This window comes from Camelus ferus, chromosome 3 (assembly GCF_009834535.1).
Source record: "Camelus ferus isolate YT-003-E chromosome 3, BCGSAC_Cfer_1.0, whole genome shotgun sequence".
Taxonomy (NCBI): Eukaryota; Metazoa; Chordata; class Mammalia; order Artiodactyla; family Camelidae; genus Camelus; species Camelus ferus.
This window is the reverse complement of record NC_045698.1, coordinates 61,174,040-61,197,892: the sequence shown is the minus strand read 5'-3', so window position 1 is coordinate 61,197,892 and position 23,853 is coordinate 61,174,040. Positions and strand designations below refer to the sequence as shown.

Sequence of the window (23,853 nt, the reverse complement as noted above, 5' to 3'; positions counted from 1 at the left end):
GCTAGCCAGATCACTTCAAATTCTTTCTGGGGAATGGAGTCTAATAATTACTTTTATGGAATTAGAGTTTGCTAGGTTTAATTTAATGTTTACATGTTATTTTTCTCAATGAAAGGTTTGATTCTGTAAAAAGTGAGATAGTATATATAAAATGCTTAGCACAGTGGAGTATGCCAGAAAAATAAAACTGTAAATAGCATATGGTGAGTCTTAATTGGTAGTGGTGAAGATGATAATAATGGTGACCACCAGGGCCCAAGCACATTCACAGCTTCCTCTTATATGTGGTCCAGTCCTTTACTCTTCCAGCTCTACCACATCCATGCTCTATACCCTCTGCCCACCTAGGAAACAAATGCAGATTGAATTTAACAGTTTAGTACTCACATAGCCTGAACAGAGAGCTATCCTTGTCCTCATCGGTATTCAGCTGAAACTAAGTAAAAGACAGTCACTGAGGTATAGATGTTCAGGAAACTTGAATTTTAGAGAGACCCAGCTCTGCCACAAATTACCAGTCCTGTTTCTTCTTTGGTTACATGTGCAAGTCAGGAGTTTAAACAGAAACTTAAGCTTTCTCTCAATTCTTTGATTGGATTTGATTTTTTTTTACTTTTTATCTCTATGTTCTAAGTCTTAGGAGACTAATCCCTGATGTAACTTGTTCTAGGACTTTTCATTTTTTAACACCTTTATCGTGGTATGGTTCTGGTACAGTAAACCACACATTATTTCAAATGTACAGTTTGATGAATTTTGATAGATGTATACACCAATGAAACCATTACCACAATCAATTAGCTAACACTTCCATCACTCCCCAAGAGGTGCAATTTTTGAATTCCCCGTTTATCCCTTCCCACTCCCTTTATATGCTGGTAACCATAAGTTTGTTCTCTACGTCTGTGAGTCTGTTTCTGCTTTGTAGATAAGTTCATTTCTGTCCTTTTTTCTTTTTTTTTAGATTCCACATAAAAGCAGTATCACATGGCATTTTTTTCTTTCTCTTTCTGGTTTATTTCACTTTGAATGATGATCTCCAGGTCCATCCATATTGCTGCAAATGGCATTCTTTTATTCTTTTTTATGGCTGAGTAGTATTTAATTGTGTGTGTGTGTGTGTGTGTGTGTGTGTGTGTGTGTGTGTGTGTGTATTACATCATTTTTATCCAGTCACCTGTTAATGGACATTTGGGTTGTTTCCATACCTTGGCTATTGTAAATAGTGCTGCTATGAATACTGAGGTGCATGTGTATTTTTGAATTATATTTTCCTCTGGATGTATGCCCACAAGTGGGATTGCTGGATCCTATGGTAAGTCTGTTTTTAGTTTTTTAAGGAAGCTTGTTCTAAGAGTTTTTAATGAGGAATAGCAAATCTTGAATTTTTTCAAAACAAAAATGAAAAAACCAACACACACTGAATGACTACACATCATCTTCCAGGCACAAAGATTTCTGACTTGAATCTTCAAAGATTGAAGTCATAAATATAAATCTAAGCAGGGAATGAACATCCATAATGTTTCTTTAAATATTTTGGATTTCCCCCACCACTATTGGCCACATGTGGGGAGACTGAACTGTGCTCACAAAGATTTTTTTAAGCTCCAGCAGCAGAAATTGTTCATTGTCTAGTGAGAAGCTTTGGGGTTTTCCTTAGGTCCCTAGGCATTGTTTTTTATTTTCTTTTCAGCAATGGAACTGGGAATAGACTGCAAACAAGCCAAGGACATGTGAAACCTGTTATATTGGTCATTCTGGATCTGATTCAAGCACGCACTGTTACTAGGTAAGATTACTTTTACTCTGCTTTAGTGGAAGCCTCAATTTTGGTTTAGGAAAAAAATCATATTGTGTTTTTCCACTTTTATTTATGAACCATGTAAAATTTAAAATGCCAGTGACACATACTTATAATTTTGTAATACGTATCTGAAATGACAAGAAACACAAATTTAAAATAAAACTTAAATGCAAAAAAATAAAAGTGACAAAATTTAAAATGACAATGACATACTTAGAATTTTGAAGTGAGAACAGTAAGGATAGTAGAATCAGAGCAGTTCGGCTATTGAGAACTACAGAATAAACCACCACAAGGCTTGGTGGCTTAAAATAATCTATTATTTTTCACAGTCCTACTGATCTGGGCTGGGCAGTCTTCTGCTCTGTGTGGTGTCTCCTCAGGCTGGCCTGTAAGGAGGCTTCTTCACTCCCATGTCTGGAGTCAGAGCTGGGATGCCTGCAACAAATGGAGATCGGCCAAGCATGCTCATTCACACGGCCACTCCACACGACTAGCTCGGAGTTTCTAATATCATGGTGGTCTCAGGGTAACTGCACTTCTTACTTGGTGGCTTGCTTCCAAGAGAAAGGAAGCTGAAACTGCTGGTCCTCTTAAAGGCTAGACCCATTATGGGGCAGTATCACTTTTCCATCAGATAATATTGGTCTAAGCAGGTCCAAAGTCAGTCCAGAGTGAAAGGACGGGGAAGGAGACTCCCCTGCTTTATGTGAGGAGAAGCTCATGTGCAAAGGGAGGGAAATAACTGATAGCGGCATCTCTGGAGACCACAACACAGAGTGTGCTGCATTCACCAGGAGCAATTTCCTTTTCTTCTTTTTCCTTTGGCTTTCACTGAGTTTCTTGAAACTCTTTTTGAAATTTCTACGATGTCAGGAGAAAAAAAAGTCACTCAATTTTAGGATGTAAGGGATGATACTTTGTAATATTAATTATAACAAGTTTTCAATGATTTTCATAATAGCAATGGAATTTTGATGTATTGCTGTTCACTGTAAATATGAAGAAATGGAGCCTCAGAAGAAATGGGAGCATTCATCTTCAGATATATAACGAAGCAGAGAAGTGGCCATGACAGAACCGGGAGATTCTGTATGAACTGGGAGGTCCGTGTTATACGTGGCTAGCTGGATCCAGCCATCTTTACATATTTTTATGTATCATATTGAAACACGTGTGTGGGGTTTTTATAAGAAAGGGATATGTAATCACCTACTTCCTCTTTTTATTCAAATTAATTTTCCTTCCCTGATCCGGGAATCATTCCTCACATAAGAACTGGATGATGAATCAGAAGGGAGTCAGTAAATTCTAATGAGCCTAAAGGAGAGACAAGCTTATCATTGCCAGAGATCAAAACCAAACCCTAAAATTACAGGTTTCATTTAAAATGCCATTTGAGACACTGAAATTTAGTTCAGGGAACATACCTTTATCCTGACTCATTCTCACTGCATGATCACCCTACTGAAGGAGGAGGAGGCCAGTGAATTTCATTAGGGGCCACTGACCTTTGAAAATTTGGTTCATAGCAGCCCAGCAGCAAGAGGGGAGCAGTGCCATCACTGTCCCAGCCACGCTCAGAAGGGGTGGGACTTACAATGGCCACCGTTGGAGACTACAGCACAGAGTGTATTTTATTTACTCGCAGCTCTTCCTCTGTGTGCCCTTTCCTTTAAACTTCAGTGAGTTTATTTAAACCCTGAAATTAAGGGATGTAAGGAGAAAAAAAGTCACTCAACATATAGACTATGAAGGGGTTGGTACTGAATAGACATAACCAACGCAAGTGTTAACATCAAATTGCTCATAATTGATGTCTTGTGCACATTAATCTGCACAAGAGTGATTCGTTTGGAGAAAAGTTCTATAGAAATATGGAAGAGTCTAGGCCTAGCAAAATGATTGATGCAAGCTCCTCAATTATTCAAATAGGCCTGATGCTGGTGTCAACTGATCACATCTGTTTACCAAACCTAAAACTCTAAGGTAAACAAATAATCCTAATCATTCTAATTACTAAAAACAAAAGCCAGCTTGGCTATAAGGAAACTACAAATTGACCTTTCCTTCTCATAATGCATCTTACTCTTTACTAAAAGTAATTTATAGATAAAGAAAGCTCTTGACAAGATTTCACCAAGAATATTCAAAATTTAGCATAATTTGGAGAACTAGGAAACTGCTTCTACTGTAAGAAAAGGGGACTTACTTTTAACTCTTGACTTATTATTTGAGGATATATTTCTCATGACACGATCTAATATAGTTGACCCCTGAACAACATAAAGGTTAGAGAGAAGCTAAACCCCCTCACAGAAAAAATTCCACCTGTAACGTTACAGTTAAGCATATACATATTCTGTACAGTTCAAATCACTGCTGTTCAAGGGTCAGCTGTAATATCTGAAAATGCTCATCCAATTAAAAAATGCAGGACAAAACATAACTAAACTATAAACCATACCTGCTGCCTTAGGAAAAAGGGCTACTTTTGCATGCTTGGAATTGTAGAGAACCAAGCTGGACCTGTTAGAGATTATAGTCTTCCCTCTGTATCTGTGGGGAATTAGTTCCAGGACCTTGCAGGATGCCAAAATCCAAGGATGCTCAAGTCCCTTATATAAAATAGCATAGTATTTGCATATAACCTATGTACATCCTCCAGAATACTTAACCCCTAAATCGCTTACAATACTTAATACAATGTAAATGCTATGTAAGGAGTTGCCGGTGTGCAGCAAATCCAAGTTTTGCTTTTTGGAACTTTTTGGAATTTTTTTTCCAAAATATTTTCAATCCATGGTTGGTCGAATTTGCAGTTGCAGAATCTGGTGAAACAAAGGGCCGGATGTAATTAGAACCACCCTCCTTCTCAGGTACAAAGTATACACGGGAAATAAAAAGTGCAGGTATCTGAGAGGAAAGAGAAGAGGCTGGGTACCAGTCTGTGTTGTCTTTGATGCTTAGGTTTTAGACAACTTAGTGGCATCTGCTTGCACCGTGGACTCTGAACCCGTAAATGGGGTCTGTGCCACTTATTCTAACAATAAAGTATATTAGAAGTAAGGAAAAGGTACTTACTATTGTTTTTCAAAAATATAGACTTGGGAACTTTACTAATACACTAGACCTTACAGCATTCTCCCATCACTCCCACCCCCGCTTTTTAACAATGTAGATATTTATATGTAGTTATGTTAATTTTTTTTTAATTCTAGAAAATTCTCAACCATTATCTCTTCAAATCTTGATTTGTGTCAGTTCCCTGTATTCTTTTCTTCTGGCAATATGTTCTCATACTTCTCAGCTTTGTTTTCATATTTTCTCCTTTCTTAATATGTTTCACTGATGAATTCCTTAATCTTAGCTTCAGATTCTAATCAATTAATTCCCTCTTCTCTGTGTTTCATTTATAGTTTATCTCAAATATTAAGATACTTAAAATTTTCAACTAGTATATTTTTCATTGCCAAGATTTAAAATTTTTTTTCATTTTCATATTTGTCTGTTTTTATTTAGCTGTTTGTATCTATTTTTGTTCTTTATGTTTAAGTTCTTTCCGTGGACATATTTTCCTTTATATCAGGGGTCGATGGTCATACTATTTCTGTACAGGGCCAGATACCAACTATGTTAGGTTTTTCAGGCCATGTGATTTTTGTTGCAACTGCATATACTCAATTCTGTATTGTGAAAGCAGCCATAGAATATTTGTAAACAAATGGGTGTTTGCCAAAAAAAAACTTACTAAAACAGGTCACTGAAGCTACTTTGGAAAACAGTTTAGTAGTTCTTCAAAAAGTTAAATATAAAGCTACTGTATGGCCCACAAATTCCAATACTAGGTATATGCCCAAGAGAAATGAAAACATATTTTAATACAAAAACTTGTATATGAATATCCACAGCAGCCTTCTTCATAATAGTCAAAAGGTGAAAACAACCAAATGTCCATCAGCTGATGAACAGATATGCAAAAGGTAGTGTATTCATACAGTGCAATATTATTTGGCAATAAAAAGAACTAAGCATGGATATATGCTCTAATATGAATGAACTTTGAAACCACTACGCTAAGTGAAGGAAGTCAGATATAAAACACTGCATATTCTATGATCCCATTATATGAAATGTCTAGAATAAACAAATCTATTGAGACAGAAAGCTGATTAGCAGTTACCTAAGGTTCACGGAAGTGGAGAATGGGGAGTGACTGCTAATGGCATGGGGTTTCTTTGTTGGGATGATGAAAATATTCTAAAATTAGATTTATGGTGATAGTTATGCAACCATATAAATCTAATAAAGATCAATGAATAAAGACCAATTTAAACAGATGAGCTTTATGGCATGTAAATTATATCTCAATGAAGCTGTTAAAAAAATAAAGTGAGGAAACAGGTGAGTGGCTGGTAGGGCCACAGTTTGATGATTCCTGCTTTATATTTTTGAGGAGCCTAACATACTTAGTTATTTATAGTTTATCCTATTTTTATATTTTCTTTCTGGATTAAATTCATCTTTCTGATTGCTGATTTTTAAGGACTGTCTTTGTTAGTTTTCCTCCCATATTTGAGACTTTTATGTTGTAGCTCATCTTGAGTGGGAAGCATTGTTTCTTTGCTTGTTCTCTCTCTCCCTCTCTCTCTCTCTCTCTCTCTTCCTCCCTCCCTCCTTCTCTCTGTCTCTGTCTCTGTCTCTGTCTCCCTTTCTCTGTCTAATGGCTCTGTGGTGGCCTCCCACTTAACCCTCCTGTCCAAAGAGGACTAGTTTGATGCCTTGGGTCTTCTGCCCCCATAATGATACATGAATATGGCAGATAAACGCTGTGAACTCTAGAGAGCTTGGTCTCGGAACTTGATAAGATGCTTCATCTGCCTTGCCCGTGGGCTCCCAGATTCCTAACCTAAAGCCCAAGTTACTGTGGCAGCTCTGTTTCAGGCATCTTGCAGGTGCTATTGCTCTGGGCTACCTGCCTTGGGTGAGACCCTTAATTCCCAACTTGTCACCACAGCAGCTGAGATACTCCTGCATCCACAGGCTTGTGGACCCAGGGAACATCAGGTCGTTGGCTGCAGCCCAGCTAAGACTCCATGTTTCTGCTTTATTTCTGATCCACAGTTCATCTTCTTTTTAATTTTCTCTTATTATAGCTTGTTGTTAACTGCTATATATGTACACGGAGCAGGGGAGTGGGCAACCCATGAATTTATAGTCCCATCTTGACAGGATACTTTCCAGGGCAGTGCAATGGGATTTTAGCAGAAAAACTCAGAGTATCAAATGCTCCTTGGTAGAATAGACAGACTGTTTTTTTCTTGCAATTTTGAATTTGAGGAAAGTGAAACATATTCAAGTGGAGGAAAGTCAAAGGAGGTTTCAAATAAAATACGAAATATCAGGTCAGAGCTGAAAGCTGAACACAAAGTGCTAGGAATCACAGAAGTCAAGTAAAAAATAATAGTCCTGACAATAACTTCCAAAGGGACACCTATGAACAGATCAATGAGGTAAATTCTGTAATTTCTACTGTTGATGATATAACAGAATCCTCTTCTTCTTAATGCTGTTTTAGCTTGCAGATCTGTTTCTACAATTATAAGAGTTTATGGTGCATTGATGATTATTAATTTATTCATTTAGTCAAGAAATATTAGTTGTGCTCCTGCTATCCCTTGAGCATTCTACAGCGCTCTGGTGTTACAGATGAATAATAAATGGTCCTTGCCCTCAAGGAATTCATAATTTATTTAAGGAAACCAGCCACACACACCAAAAAAAAGTCACCATTCCGTTCTCATGCAAGTGCTAAGTGCTATGATGGCTGTAGGGACAAAATGCTTTAAAGGCGTAGATGGAGGCAGGGGTAATTCTTGGCTGGTGTGGTTCTGTAAAGAGGCAATTCCAAAGGTTTCACAGAAGAGGCAGTATCCTGGGAGCTGCCAGAATTTCTATAAAAAGAGTGAGCAGCATCTTGTTGGACGGGGGTCCTAGGGATTAACTTGTGTTTGTCCAGCATATGATTTTTACTTAGATTACTGGTTTATTTAAGATGGCTTTGGGGAGATAATGAAGATTATGGGAGGGTAATAAGCCCCTTCTCCCATTCTTTCATCCACATTTTCTCACATGACTTACTAAGCACATGGGTTTTATCAACTAATGGTAACGGTAAGGAGTTTGTAGAGGGCTTCTGACATGAGCAAAATGGCAGTATCAGGTAATTTTAGGAAGGAGTAAATTGATGCCGTGGTCAGAATGCAGGCTAAATAGTAACTCACTTGGGGATGAGAAAGATGGGCTGGGGTGGACTAGAGAGACTCTTGTGTTATAAAAGTGAGAGACTGGATGTTCTTCTGGGCAGTGAGACACTGCATGACTGTAATGCTAGAGAGTGAGAGAATTCATGTCACACTTTTGAAATACAGATATCTGAGAAGATGAAATGAAGAAGAAAAAGACTAGAAAAAGTGATCAACCAGGAAAACACCGTGAGAGTTCAAGTGAGATAACGACTACTAGATTGGATTGCCATGGGAATAGGGGAATCGGAAATACCACAATTTTTTTTTTAAATTTGAAAAGCTACACTAAGAGCCATGTTTCTATTAATATTTCGTTGCAAGAGAGGTTTTGCTAGTTGAGATACATGTGGGCTAGAGCTTTTACCATTATGTTCAAGGCTTGAGGGCTACATTTTGCAGGTAATCAGAGCATCATTTATCTGCTGTATCCATGATACAAAAGGCATAGGGGTGATTTAGGTATGAAAAGGATTAACACATTAGGTTATGTGTTATGATGTTGTCACTATTGAAAATGTGTCAACACTGGCACATTTATATTATATAGAAAGCAAACTTTCCTTTCAAAAGAGATTATGCATTTTAATAATGGGAATCTCAAGTTGAATGAAAGCATAGCTTCTGGATAAATTCTATGTCCATGAAAAAGTAGGAGATCTACAACGAATATTGCTTTTTTAATTGAAGAATTTAAGATTAATCATAACTTTAAATAATCTTTTGGCCCACATGTTAATTGCATGCTAAATGAGAGGGAAGAGGGAAGAGCTGGCTAGACAAGAGACCCCACAACCTACCCAGCGAACCAGTATAAAAGTCCCTTCTCTTTACACCGCTAGGAAAATCGCTTTGCATCTTCCCTAAGCCAGCTCAGGAACTAGAGGCTCATCTTGTATTAGAATGAATCTTTTTTTTATCTTGGAAGTGCCAATATCTACCGAGCTTCCAATAATGTATTAGACACTATTCTAGGTACTTCATATAGGGTATCTTGCCTAAACTCCGAAAAACACCTAAGATGTTTAGAATTTCTCTCATTCATTTGGCTTTAGATTTGTAAAAGCTTAGAAAAGCTTTTGGCCCAAGAGGGATCCCCCACCCCAGCTCGTAAGAATCTCCCTAATATCCTAGTCACTCAAACTATGTTAGAGTGAGTTTTCTCTATGGAGGTGTTTGGTTATTGTTCCTAGTTAAACAAAATTCCTAAGAGACTCTAATCTAACCACAGAAAAAGAATCAGATCATAAAAACCCGTGTTAAGTATGATTCAAAGGGAAAAAATGAGCTGCAGTGAAAGCCAACTTGAGCTGGAAAGACTTGCACGCTTAAGTAACCATAGACATGTGTAGCCACTTATGAAGCTGTCTGGTCACATATGTTTTTAAACATCTGTCAGCACAATCAGAGCTCCACATGCACAACGTAGCACTCACAAGCATTACAGAGGTTTGTGTGTGAGAAAGCCTCAGAATCTGAAAGAAATGCATAGATTTCGCAGATTGAACACAGGTTGTTATCGCTCGAGTTGAAGACTGCTTGGGGAAGCAGCTCCCAAAGGCTGTGAGTCACTTACTTGAACATTAACATCCTAGGGACAAAACTGGAACTGGCAATAAAATCTCCAGAGTCCTGAAGACAGAGAGATGTCAGAAGTAACAAGGAGCAGGATAAAGCAGAGAGCTAGAACTTAACCTGTGGCTTCAGAGCTGAGTCTCACTTGACTCCTTTTTTTGACAAAGAACATACAGTGACACTTTCCCACCATTAAAGAATCCCATCTCCAAAGTGAAAACAGTTTGTTCCAAACCTGCTGCGTTCGTTCTTCCTCTGAAGACATCGTCATATGCTTTCCACTGAGGCTTCACCTGGTAGGCATGGATGAACACCACAAATACCACCACGAGGCACATTAAAGGAACAAGAGCAGCAGTGAACAGAGCCGCATACACGTTTGGGATGAAACACCTGGTAGAGGGAAGAAACGAGATAACTCAAGACGACTTCAATACAAACACTTCTAAATGCACCATGTATGACATCATCACGTTATACTAGCACTTTTTATCCCAAAGTTGGCAAAAGCAATTTTCTGCTTTGCCAAATTGGAGCTTTGTTAGAATAGAGGCTCCGTGATTAAATCGAATCCACTGCTTCACAGTAGATTCCATGGAACATGCAAATCCTGAGGTGCTCAGAAAACTTCAAAAAAAAAAAAAAAAAAGGTGATAGCCAAATAAATGTGAGAAAGGCATCCTTGCTTTTCCAGCTCTATCTTCTTGGTCTAATGAGACCAGGGTCTCACTAAGGACTTCATGAAAGAAGTATTATTTAAAGGCAAATTTGAGGATTCCCAGGGCTCAGCTCTGTCATTTACACAATTTTGTTTTTTGAGTGAATGACAGTCTTGTCATTCCTAAGCCGTACATTTCCCCAGAGCCATTAATTCTTTTGAAAAGGATGACAATTTTCCATTCAGAAGCTATACTGCATAACTGTATCTATTATTACAGGGTTTTATTTAGATCAATGAGGTTTAAGGTTAACTTAACATTATTTATTTATTTTGGTAACACTGAAACCACGGGAAATGGTTTCAGAGATGTAATTGGAAGTTTTTACTCATGGGTCATAAAAATCCTCTTGTTCAAATAAAATCTTTCACAAACAATCTCAAAATGAACAACTGTTAAATAGGTTCTCAATATCTAGAATTGTGCTTTTGAGGTATTCTTATAAAGGACCCATGTCCTACAACTTACAAGACAACAATACTTTAAATTACAAGAAATCTTAATAGTAGATGGTGCCTCTTTTCAATATTCCCCAACTTCTCCATTTTTAATACATAATATCTGTAAACCAAGATTACAATGTAGCCAAACATAATGGTTGCTGAAAACTCAACGAAAAAAAAATTACCTGTTTAGAAGGAAATCTTAAAATTAAAAATATAGATAAATCAGGAGAAACACCCATTCATGCAATTTGGGAAATTAGTCCCTCAATTTCCTATTTAAAAAGACACACATTATTAAAGACTTTACTTAGATACTGTTTCTAACTAACATGAGCTGCTAAATGTATTCCTCAAGGAAACAAGACACATTTCAAGAGATATTTCAAGACACATTCTGCATCTGCAAAGAAATGTCAGAATGATGAATTTTCTGGCTTTTAGAATTTAATTTGGACAGCAGGAAGCCTGAATCCTTCCCTGTACTCTCATTTGTATGCCATGAGACCCGCATCTTCCAGGTAAAAGGCGTACAATTAAATAAAACAGGCAAACACTAATGACTTTGATCTTGAAGAGATTTCTGCACTAAAAATAGAGATCATGTTGGCTACTCATGTCTATGTACATTGCCTCTACATGATTTCTTATTGTTTTCATCTGAATTATGGATTCACTGCCGCAGATTTGGCTTCAAGGGGCTTAGACAAATACAGACACTGACAAGGAACTCACACAGGCTTCAATGCTTTATTTTTATTATGAAAAATATTGTCACAATTCAATTTCAGGCTGTAAAATGGGGATGATGACTGAAGAAGCTACTGTGAGCTGCTCGACGAGTAATCGACGTTTCTACACAGTGCTGTGGTACCAGGTCCAGCTTTCTATCTATACTTGCCTGGGCCTGGCCACGTTTGGTTCTCACCTCTCTATTTGAAGTGCTTTTCTGAAAACTTTCCTTTATTTCAGGGGAAAACCTTTGAAAGCAGAACCCCACTTAATGGCGCACCATCCTGGTCAAAAAATAAATTGGGCCAAGCGGACCTCTGGAAGGTCAGAAGTAACCAGGCATGCCTGCAGTGGCTTTGGGAAGAGAGGGGAATTCCCTAAGAGTCACCACTCTTCAAAATCTCATTTGCAATTCTCCCTGCTTGTACAACGAGGTGGCCAGGGGGGCCAATTCTTTCAGAGAAAGGGGCAGAAAAATTATCCAGTCCTGAAGCAACCCCTTTCCCCTCTGCTTCTGCAGGTCGTGATGTCTCACTAACGAGGCTGCTGACAGCGCCCTAAGTTTGCCCTCCACATGGTCGACATGGGCCAGATCATGAGTGAACAGGGCTTTGGCCCACAGCACACCTGCTCTGTTGGCAGCCCCTCCTGCCTTCCCCACTACTTCGAGCCCTGCAGTCCTGCCAGGGGCCTCCCTTGCCCACTCCTGTCCAGCAGTGACTCCATCCCAGTCTCCCTCCAACAAAAACTATCTGCCTTGTGTACTACCTCTCTTAGGGATTAGGGGGGTCACCCAACTGTCCGGAAACATTATCATTGGCAAATGAGATGGGGTAGAAAGGATAACCCACAAGCACATACAGCAGACAGGGCCGCCACTCCCGTGACTCGGTCCATGGAAAGCGAGTGGGGCAGGCGACGTCATTCCACATTGTATCTCGTAGACTAAAGCTTTCTTGTTGTAAATTCTCACTCAGCTTTTCTTCTAGAGCTAATAGGTATTCTTACTTTCTAATCACTATTGTCTGGATGGGATTTCTACTGATGTAGAATAAAACTTGCCACATACACTGAAAAGTTCCCAAGATAAATGAACTATATCTTACCCTTAAAAGAAAGAAACAAACAAAAAAACCCTCACCAACCAGAATTTTCTAAAGTCCAACCAAATAAGATGTACAGTACATCCAGGTAGTTTGGGGATTAGAGCACAGGAAAGTGATGTGGGGAGTTAGGAAACTGTGAATATTACGTTAGAAATCATCTCTGAAATAAGGCTGGGAACAAATTCTTGGAAAAACTGAATGTAATGGAAGAAATGAGCAGACTGAATGCCATGCACACGCAGGGCTGTGGAAACAGCTGATTAACGTGCTGGTGGCTACTGCTTCCAGGACAGATCTGGCAGTTACCAGAAAATGAGACAAAGACCATGGGGATTTGCTTTCTGAGAAGGGGCGAGGAAAGAACTCCTTGTAATTACCAGCTCATCCAACTTCATAGCACTCTGGTGACCCTTCTCTCTGGGTGGTGAATGCTCTTTTGGGTTCTTGTAATCATGTGAGTAACTTTTGCTGTTCCCTTTTAACATTTCTTGGGTAAATTTTCTTTCTTATTATGACCCACAGACAATCCTACTTTATTTCAAAATCTTGTGAGGACTTCATCCTTTTCTTGGTTTTCAGCCAGATGAAACAAGTGAATGCTGTTTCATTATCTTCAAGTTTCCCTCTTTCAGGCCCCCTCCCCCGCACTGGGCCATTCACCATGCCTTATGTCACTTTCTAATTTAGTCAGATTATTACTCCCCTAGGTGGCACTTCATATTTACTGAAGTGTTTCCACTTGCATTACCCAACTTGATTAAAAAATTATGTGGGTGGCATGGGGTACCGCAGTTTCTTTATTCCTGTATGAGATCAGCATAAGGTGGAGCTCAGAAACAGAGTCCCGGAGAGACAAAAGCGCCACTTGAAACTGCTGAAAATATTGGAAGGGATGTTGGGAACTCCCTGTACATGAGACTGTAATTTGACTCCATTTAAATTATATTTTCAAGAACAAGCTGAACCTGGCAAACGGGAGGACCTGCAGAGATCCAAGCAGCTGACATGTGGATTACATCTGGGTTACACAGGTAATGAAAAAGCAACTAGGGAATGAAAGGATAATAAATGTTTGTTTCAAAGGTCTTCCTTGTTAAGTGCTTCTCCTCAACAAGACAATGATAATAGTTATGACTCATAGGCTCCCCCTGGTAAGTCTCCTTAAGATTTTCTTTACCAATGGCATCTACGTCACAGTTATATTTGTTGCTGCAGCCAACTTTTTCTTTTCCACGTGGAAACGCATGGTGATGCCCTACTTTATTTGGGGATAAGGAGATGGTCTGCCAGTTTTATCCTAAAAATGTTTAAATGTATGATGAATCAGGAATTCATTATTTATTGCGAACCGATTTCTACTTTACGTAGAAAGTACAATAGAACAATTTATTGGCTCTATTAAAGAATACAGATGTTATTCATTATGTAGATGCTTATCATTTATAAATACACCAAAGCCAATACCTATGAGTTCAATAGTCCTTTCCTTGCATAGTCAATTTACTTTCTTTCCAAAGATGATGTCATTATTTAACGTACATTCTAAATCCACCTGTGGACTTATGTATGTATGTATACATGTATTTCTGTGTGTATTTCTTGTTCCATTCAAAATGGCTGGAGAGGTTAAGAGGGATCCTTTAAGCATACTAATTTTTCTCTAATAAATAAATTTATGAAGACATTGGAGTGAAGAGAAAGTAACAGTATAGGCTAAACCGCTGCAAGGTAGGAAAATGTATTCTCTCTGTCCTTCTGTTGTAGTAGTGCATACGGCTGAACTCTAAATTCATTTTCCTTTAACTTTAAACAAGAACAATATTAAGATTACATTTCAGATAAGCCCTACAAAGTGAAGTCTCATAGTAGGATAACATATGGACTTAGAGACGAAGGGGAAGAGCAGAGTATTTCCCTAAACTGGATTAGCCTGATAATGAAAACAATCACAACTATTACTCCTACTATTCCTACTTCTACCGCCACTACCACTAACACTGGCAGTGATCATTTACCATGTGCCAGGCACGAAACTCGGTACTTACGTGCATCTCTACACATAAACATCACAAGAGTCCCATCAGCCTCACTGTACATGAGGAAAAATGACAAAGTATATGAGGTCAGACAGAGAATGACAACTATCATATGCTTTCAGTTATATGAGGAGTCTAAAAAAAATGACACAAATTCTGTTTACAAACCAAGAACAGATTCACAGACAGAAAACAAACTATGGTTACCTAAGAGGAAAGAGGAGGGGAGAGATAAATTAGGGGTTGGAGATTAACAGAGACACATTACTGTTTATAAAACAGATAAATAACAAGGACCTACTGTATGGCACAGGGAACTATATTCAATTTCTTGTAACAACATGTAATGGAAAATAATCTGAAAGGAAAAAATATGTGTATGTATAACTGAATCACTTTGCTGTACATGTGAAACTAACACTGTAAATCAACTATACTTTAATAAAAAATTTTAAAAATAAAGCATATGAGGTCAAATGCTAGAAGCATAAATAGGGTCATTCTGCTACCCCTACAATTCTAAAATTATTTCAGAATTCTAGCAAAGACATATTAAAGTAAGTAGGAAACATGCCAGTGTTCTCCTTGAGGACAGAGACTACAATTTTTTTTCATATTTCTCCTAGTCCTTTGCATAATTAGACCCTTAATAAATGTCTATTGATTTCACTGATTTATAGCACTCTTTGAAAACCACTCACTTAAAAAAAAGTAGGCATAGAAAATCCAGTATTTCCTGTGTGTTCAGTTTAATCATAATCCAAATGACAGCTGAGTATCTACCATGTACCAGGAACAGTGCTGGACATGGAAGGGCATATAAAGATGCCTAAGGCACAGTCCTTTCCCATCAAGAAGATTATAGTGACAACAAGTGAACCTAGCCTTCTATTCAAAGTTGTTGTTTCATCAGCAACAACAGCACTACCTGGGAGCCTGTGAAAAACGCAGGATCTTGCACCCCGTGACAGAGCTCCTGAAACTGCATTTTAACAAGATCCCCAGGCGTTTCATGTACACACTGAAAGTTTGAGAAGCACTCTTCTCGCACACACATGCGACATAAAGTAGCTTAATGTAATTAACAAATTAATCCTTACATCTCTTTGGCAGTGAAGACAAGGGATTACATAATCCCAGGGAAAATCAGGCCTCGAGATTTTGTAACACGTGATGGTCAAAGCAGCCTGAAGAACCAGAAATAAAGAAAAGCAACAGGAAGCAAAAAGGATAGCGAAGCAGAGATCTGTCATATTTAGGAGCTTGGGATTAGCAATCTGAGCTGTCTCACTGCAGAAAAGAAGGGAGTTATTAAATAAAGTGAGAGGACACAACAGATCTGCAGACTGGTAGAATGAAACAAGAAGAGGAGTGCCGGGCTATGATGGGTGTGGATGGAAGGTAAATATTCAATCTCACTGTATCTGAAGAACTCCTGAAAGAGTAAGGATTCCGTCACTTGTGAGCACTAGACGTACTCCATAATTGCCCACACTGCTCACAGTTTCTGGAAGAGGTGACCCCATGGGCCATATGCCTCTATCCCCCAGCCCCAGCCCCAGGTCACCCAGACACAGGTGACTAGCTCTGAGATGGATACCTGACCCAAAGACAGCCATTCTTCTGCCTTGCTCCTGATTTATAACTTGGTGACTTAGCTCTAAGAGGTGAGCTGAGCCCATCAGCTATTTGCTCTTGAGAATTTGACATGGATAACTGCCAGTTAGCAGCAGGCACTAGAGCTGTTATAAATTCAGGGCAAACAGCCATGTTGGAGTAAATACACAATGAATATACAAAATAAATGGACAGAAAAAAAGCGAGGAGGAAGGAAGGGTTGGGAGGAGCATTCAGATGCTCACAACAAGAAGAACGAGAGACTCTGTGGTCCCTGACAGATGAAGACCGCAGTACTGGTTTTCAGCGTTTTAATTCCAGGTTCTCTGAGGTCCAGTTATACCTCGTTTCCCACTTTGGAATGTCCATGAGAGTGCCACTGGGGTACACATACTTCTATAACCCCACTTCCTTTACTTCAAATATCTGTAGTAGGGTTTTACATGCCACTCGCACGGCCATGGTTAAACTATGAATAATGGCCTTATTTCAGAGTTAGTGAGTGATAAAGGGGGAGCCAACACACAGCTGTTTTTAAAACAACGTTGCTCTTAAAGACGTAGGAGGCTACCATTGCCATGTCTAATAGTTTTAGAGTTTACTCCGCACCACGATGAGCATTCCTATCTAACTCGATGTACTGACAATTGCCTCAAAGAGTAAGACTCAGGCTCACCTTTTAGTACTTAAAAAGCGCCCATATGCTTATATTACTTGAAAAGACTGAGCAAAGAAAACTGTGGACAGATTGGAGCAATATTGTTTCATCTACTTCAAAAAGAGCAGATATTTTAATTCACTGAATACCAATTTTGAATGAGACAATAGTTGCCCACATCCTTAGCTCATTAAATACTCAAGGTTTAAACAGGATAGAGATAGTCACTGAAAAACAGTCTGCTGACTATAACTCAATAAAATAAAAATTTAAAAAAAGATCAAGTTACACATTAAAAAAAAAAGTCTGAAAATCATGATACCCTCTCAAATGACCTTTTCTTTTTTTCCCCCTTTTCCAAGAAACTCAATTCTGAGCCATCTGTTCCCTGAACAACTGGATGATACTGCTGAAATTGGTCTATTGGACAGTGGTTGACAACTGTGCTCTAGGTAGGTTCCAGTGAATTAAGCCCCTTCAGAATTTAATCATAATAAGGTCAGGCTGACTTGCTATTTTTTTGCATGTACTAATGCTCTGTTCTCATAATACAAAATTGTTAGGTACTGGAAAATGTCATTGTCCCCGAGCATTCAAAGGTGTCCTGCCCTTACCTCTTGTTCACCAAGCCCCTGAATGGATGGCAAAAAAGTCTTTTTCTGACGAATCCTATGGCTTTCTTGTTTCTGAAGATAGTAAAATTATATGGCTTTCTAAGTTTAAAACTAAATTTACAGAGGTGACTGTGGGAATACAAGATTAATGTCCAAAAAAATTTATCTTTTTGTACCCCCCATCTCCAATCACAATTGCACTTGTGGACAACGATACTCAGATATGACTGTTAGCAGGAAAGCAGCTTCAGGTAAGGCAAATCTCCCATCACACAGGCAGGATGAAGTACTTTCTGATCTCAGGTTGATGCTGGAGATGTGACTTTTTGTGCTTTAAATGTGAGATTTCAATAAACTCAAAGCACTTAGAAATAGTCAGAAGAAATTAGAGACTGTATTTCATGTCAGTATAAATATTCCATCCTTCCTCTGATTAAGACTCCGTAGGCTTTGAAGTACTGCTCTCTCCGCAAATACTCTTAAAATACACTTACCTGTGCTTCATTTAGAGCCCATGGGAAACACAAGAGAAGTAAAAGTGTAGCTATATGTCTACAAAAGTGACACTGTGGCCACTCTGTTAATGATGTGGATGCTTTAAGTGGCAAAAAATCCTGACAGCAATGGTAATCATTTCTCAACGGGGCAAGAATCACTTAGTAGAAGTGATTTTAATCAACTACATATTACTAAACAGCAACCACATTACATTGTCCTGAAGATCAGGCCCACACATTTCTGTGGCTTTATGTGCAAGTTGCAAATATTCCAAGAAAAACCTTCCACAGTGTTCCCTGTAGGAGTGAATGCTCACATACCCATATCTTGTATCCTCTAATTCACATTAACATTTACAGCACATTGCAAGAACTAATGTTCCTAAATGGTGACTTAAAATCACTAAGAAATTGTTAATGGAAGTTAGTCATGCTTTGTTTAAAAAACACTACATACTTCTTTGTGCTATTAGTAAAATTTTAATCCTGAAAACAACAGTGTTAACTTTCAACTCTTGAGAAAACAAGGATAACGTGAGTAGATAAGGTATGAATGAAGACACTGGAACCAGGCTGTCTTGAGTCAATCCTAGGTCCACCTTTTACTGACTCTGTGACTTGGGCCAGTATCGAGCTTCTCCACACCTCACTTTCCTAAAAATTAGAATGGGGAGAACAATGGCATCCAGCTCCTGAGAGTAGAGTGAGGACTGTGGAGTGAGGACTGTGGAGTGAGGACTGCGGAGTGAGGACTGGATGAGTTGATGCACGTAAAGTTCCCCACTCAGAGCCTGGCCTGCTGCAGGGGCTCAAAAAAGGTATTTATGATGATTGCTATCACCTGTTACTAAGTCCCAACTCCTCTTATGTCTACAAGACTTAACCTGTATTTAAATAAAGAGACAATACCAAATAGCAGTGTAGGGAAGTGTGAACATCTGTCAACTTTTTTATGTGTTAGAGAAAAGTGCTCAACAGTATGAATCCAGTGATAGAAAAATCTTTAAACTGAGGGAATCAGGGAAGACTTCATGAAAGAGGTGGGGTTTGATTCCAGCTCTTTCCCCCTGGGATTCCTTACCAGTCAGGAGATACTTAGTGAGAGTTAGTCATGCAAATAAGATGTTTTGCCTGTGTCCACAAAGGCTCTGCAAGAGGGGAAGAAGGAAAACTTTCCCTTTGCAGCTTTTCCCCATGACTCATGTGTGTTTCTGCAAAATCAGTTGTCGAAACCTGGTTCCAGCTCGAAAAGTCAACGGTATTACGGGTCATTCGGCAAGAGGCAGGTAATACTCAAGGAAGTCAGACGTAAATAACAGCAGGCCTGGTCCAGAAGCGTCAGCAGCAGGAGATGGAGCTGGTTGCAGCGGCCTCTCCAGGCCTTTGCACTGATGGTTTCCTACCCGCTGTCCTCCTGTCCCCCTCCCAACCACCATTCCCACCCAAACCTCCGAAGAGAGGGCCAAGGGTGCTGGAGGGAAAAGGCCAATTAGCTGAGGGTTTTCTAAAAGAGGGAGAATTTCTAGCCTCTTGGAAGCCTGCACTCTGAATGGGGTGACTGCTGGACAATTCCCAATGTTGACTATCAGAAAGCAAGGCTTTGTGAAAACATTTTTTCTTCATAGAATCTTAGAACTAGAAGGAATAGCTAGGGCCATCCCACCCTCCCTCTAGCTTTATGGGTGAAGAAACCAAGACTCAAGGATTTCTGAGCTTGCCCAGGACCTGACTGTCTAAACTCCTAAGTCAGTAATCCAAGTGAGGGTCCAAAGCATAAATCAGACTCAAGAAAAATAACCCAACATGTTTCCAGGGGTCATATTCTCCTAATAATCCCAAAATCCCTTTTTAAAGAAAGTATCCCCAGTGTTTTATTTTACTTTGCACATGAAATTCCCAGGAGCTAGGGAACTATTGAGTAAATCATAGAATGAAACAATAAACACATACATTTCTGAATATAATACTCAACAGTACTTGTTAGAGCAGGCAGGTAGCTAGATATGAGCAGAGAAAGGGGGACACAGGCAAATAGCAGAAAACCATACTGTCTTGTAAACAACAGGGATCCTGGGGCAGACCAAGAAAAACAGGATCCTTTGCACTAATGAAAAACCACACCTTCTGGGTTGATAAGTGTCCTGGAGGCAGAAGGGTGGGACAGGAGAGGAATCCCCACTATCCGAATGTAACCTTTCGATCATTATGACCTCTGTCCAAATGTAACCTTTCGCTTATGATACCCCCATCCAAATGTAACCTTTTGTTCATTATGACCTCATCCAACTTCCCAGTCAAGACTAAGTAAGAATGAAAAATCCCTCCTCCCCACGTGGAAAGGTGGAGTTGGGATGAAGATCAGGAAAGATGACCCCAAACCCCTCCCCACCAATGAGTATTTTGCCCATTCATTTTTACACTCATATAATGAGCTTGCCAAGGAACTTGGGGCAGCCACCCACCTGGGTCAGCTCGCTCTTGCCTTGAGAGCGGACTACCTACCCCTTAATAAATCCTTGCTTTGCTTTCTTAACCTCTGTGTCTTGTCTTGAATTCTTTCTGCAAATAAAACAAGAACCTCTCGACCCCAACATCTCAGACCTTACTTATTCCTCTCATGAAAGTTTTTAACGACACCACAGACTAAATTTTTGCTAAATATAAAAATTCACACGAAACAATAAATTGATATAGGAAAAATATGAAGAAAGAGCAGTGAATTCCAAAAGGCAGCCTGTCATTCATAAACTCCCCTCCCGCTGAGGTCCTTCCTACCCTCCAAAAAAACTAGGCTTCAGTTGAATTAACGTTTTATCCTAAGGAATTTATTTTTGACAACAGGATGTTCCTGTTATTTTCAAGTCCTGTAATTTCAACAACAGGATTTCAGGGCAGTGAAATGAAATCAGAAGAGTAGAGTAATATTAATTTCTGAGTCTAATCATAAATGGGTAAGAAAACCCCAAATAGTCCAAAACCTGCCATAAAAAATTTAGGGCTATCTCCTTCATGAATTTTCTGAATTCTTTTAATTAAAAAAAATCACGATCTAACATGCAGTAAAGATTTTTTGGCTGAAGTTCTTCCCTTTTTAACTGTAGCCAAACTTCTTCAATGTAGAGCTGGGACAGGCCAGCTAACATCTTCAGAAATTTCCCTTTATGATGGTACACAAGTTTGTTGTTTTCTTTATTTCTCTTTCTCTCTTTCTTTAAATAAAAGCTCATGGGCCACAAAGTGGAAATAATTTTTAAAACATGCTGAAAGTTCAAGAGTGTGATATGCATGCCTCTTTATCATTTCAAATGATAAAATCTTGTAATTGATACTTTTAAATGATAAAATATCACCAAATGTTGAGACTGCTTGTCATAACTCATTTGAAAGCCTATCACTCGGGTGTGTGGGGAGAAGTCAGAAGATACCATCTCCTCTAAATCAAACACTTGCTTGAAGATTCTGCTGCCTGTTATCGCCAAGAATAGAGACTAATCTAGCTGGGTTTGATTATGAAGGAAAATGCATCAAAACCCATACTTGTCTGGGATGTTCTAAATGGAAGACAAGAAGGAAATGATGATTTCACAAAACAGGGAGTGAAAAAGTGAAGTCCTTACAGATGTGGACTCTGAATCAGATGGCCCTGGCTGTGAACCTTGGCACTGCTTTCTAATAGTTATGTGACTACGGGCAAGTGAATTTACCTCTCTGAGCTTCAGTATCCTTGTTGATAAAATATGAATAAAATCTACTTTTTTCATAAATGCGTTGTGAGAATTAAATGAGATTAACTTGATTAAAGTGCTTAGCATAGTGCCTAGCATGTGGTAAAGACTCAATAAAGGACAGCCATCACCATTCACTTTAGCATGTGAACTGATTTAATTATTTGCTAAAACTTAATAATGCTAACTCATGGATGGAAATTATACATGGCATTTAATACTCTATTTCATATATTTGGTAAATATCATAATTTTTTTTTGCAATAGCAAGCTTATCTGCAAAGTCATCATCACCTCTAATCCAGTGTCCAACACCATTTCTCAGAAGAGCAAACATTTCCTTCAGCACCTACAACAATGACTTAAATCAAAAAATTAAAAGTAGTGCTACCATATAATCCAGTGATTCCACTTCTGGATATTTATCCCAAGAAAATGAAAATAGTGATTCCAAATGATATATGCACCCCAATGTTCATTACAGCATTATTTACAATAGGTAAGATAGGGAAGCCACCTAAGTGTCCATTGACAGATGAATGGATAAAGATGTGGTATACATACATGATGGACTACTACTCAGCCATAAAAAAGAAAGAAACCCTGCCATTTATGACAACACGGGTAGACACAGAGGGTACTACGTTAAGTGAAATAAGTCAGACAAAGACAAATACTATATGATTTCACTCATACATGGAACCTAAGAAAACAAATGAATAAACAATAAAACAGAAAAAGGCTCATAGATACAGAGAACAAACTGGCTTTCAGGAAGAGGGAGTGGGTGGGTGAAATAGGGAAAAGGGATTAAGGTGTACAAACTCCACTTATAAAGTAAATAACTCACAAGGATGCAATGTACAGCATAGGGAATATAGGCATTAATACTGGTAACTTTGTATGGTGACAGATGGTTGTGAGACTCACTGTGGTGATCACTTTGTAATATATAAAACCATTGAATCACTATGCACAGTATACCTGAAACTACTATAATACTGTAAGTCAATTATATTTCAATTAAAATCAAACAAATGAAAAAAAGGTAAGGCTGTGGGTCAATGTTCAGTCATTTGAAAGCAAGATAGACATACAATCTTTGAAAATATGTATGTTTAAATCTTTATTTGGTTCTGCCACAGGTGACCCAAAATTGTCTATACTAAATCCTAGATTTGAACCCACAGAAAGGTGAGGGGTGATGAAGTCTTTACACTGGGATGTAGATCACCTAACTGCTCAGGGATGCGCTTCTCTGTGGTTGCTGTTCTGAAGCTAAAGGAGTGCAGGCCAACACCATGGTCTCCTTTACTGTGACTACGCTGTTATTTTCACAGCTATGTTAATGTCCTCAGAAGACATTTCCTTTGGCAGTTAAGGCAGCTGTGTTAAAGGCTCCTATCATGTTATTTCAGTATCTGAGTAATAATAAATAGTATCCTCGGGGATTTTTTCCCCCTACTTTCCTCCTCAGCAAAGGGGTAATTGACCCTCTTTTCATTTCTGTATTATTTCTATAAACTACTAAAGTTTAACTAATGTTCCTAAAAGGGTTTTAAGTAGCTTATAAAGACATATCCTCAACATAAAATAAGAATGAGAGAAATGGAGCAAATAAAAAATAAACTAAGATTGAATCAGGAGTGGGGTACTGAAGCGCTATTTGCTAAAAATGGGCTGTACATTCATCCTGGTGTGCTTTCTCTAGCATATGTTTAGGGGCGAACACACACACTCAGTGGTTCAAGAGAAGCACAACTCTTTCCAGTTGGAGAGCAACATGGTTATTGTGTCATATAACAGACAATACTCTTGATCTTATATCCATGAGAACTACAGTATCGACTTTTACATGACTGTTATTTATTCATTTAATGTGCATCTATGAAGTACCAACTACGTGCATGAGATTTTGTGCACGAGATTTGCCATGCTATTCATCGATGATGAATCATACATGGCCCCTGACCCAGAGAAGACCGGAGTCTCCTGTGGAGGAGAGGCTTGTGCTAAATC

At 38.7% G+C, this 23,853-nt stretch overlaps 1 protein-coding gene across 1 annotated transcript in view; it reads right to left on the bottom strand.

Annotated features, from left to right (window-relative positions):
* The window catches only part of ADGRV1 (adhesion G protein-coupled receptor V1), a 471,409-nt gene that overhangs the window by 70,901 nt on the left and 376,655 nt on the right, over positions 1-23,853 (bottom strand). The window contains exon 86 of the mRNA XM_032475997.1: positions 9,923-10,080. Within this exon, the coding sequence (XP_032331888.1) occupies positions 9,923-10,080 (158 nt within the window). The remainder of the gene's footprint in view (positions 1-9,922; positions 10,081-23,853) is intronic.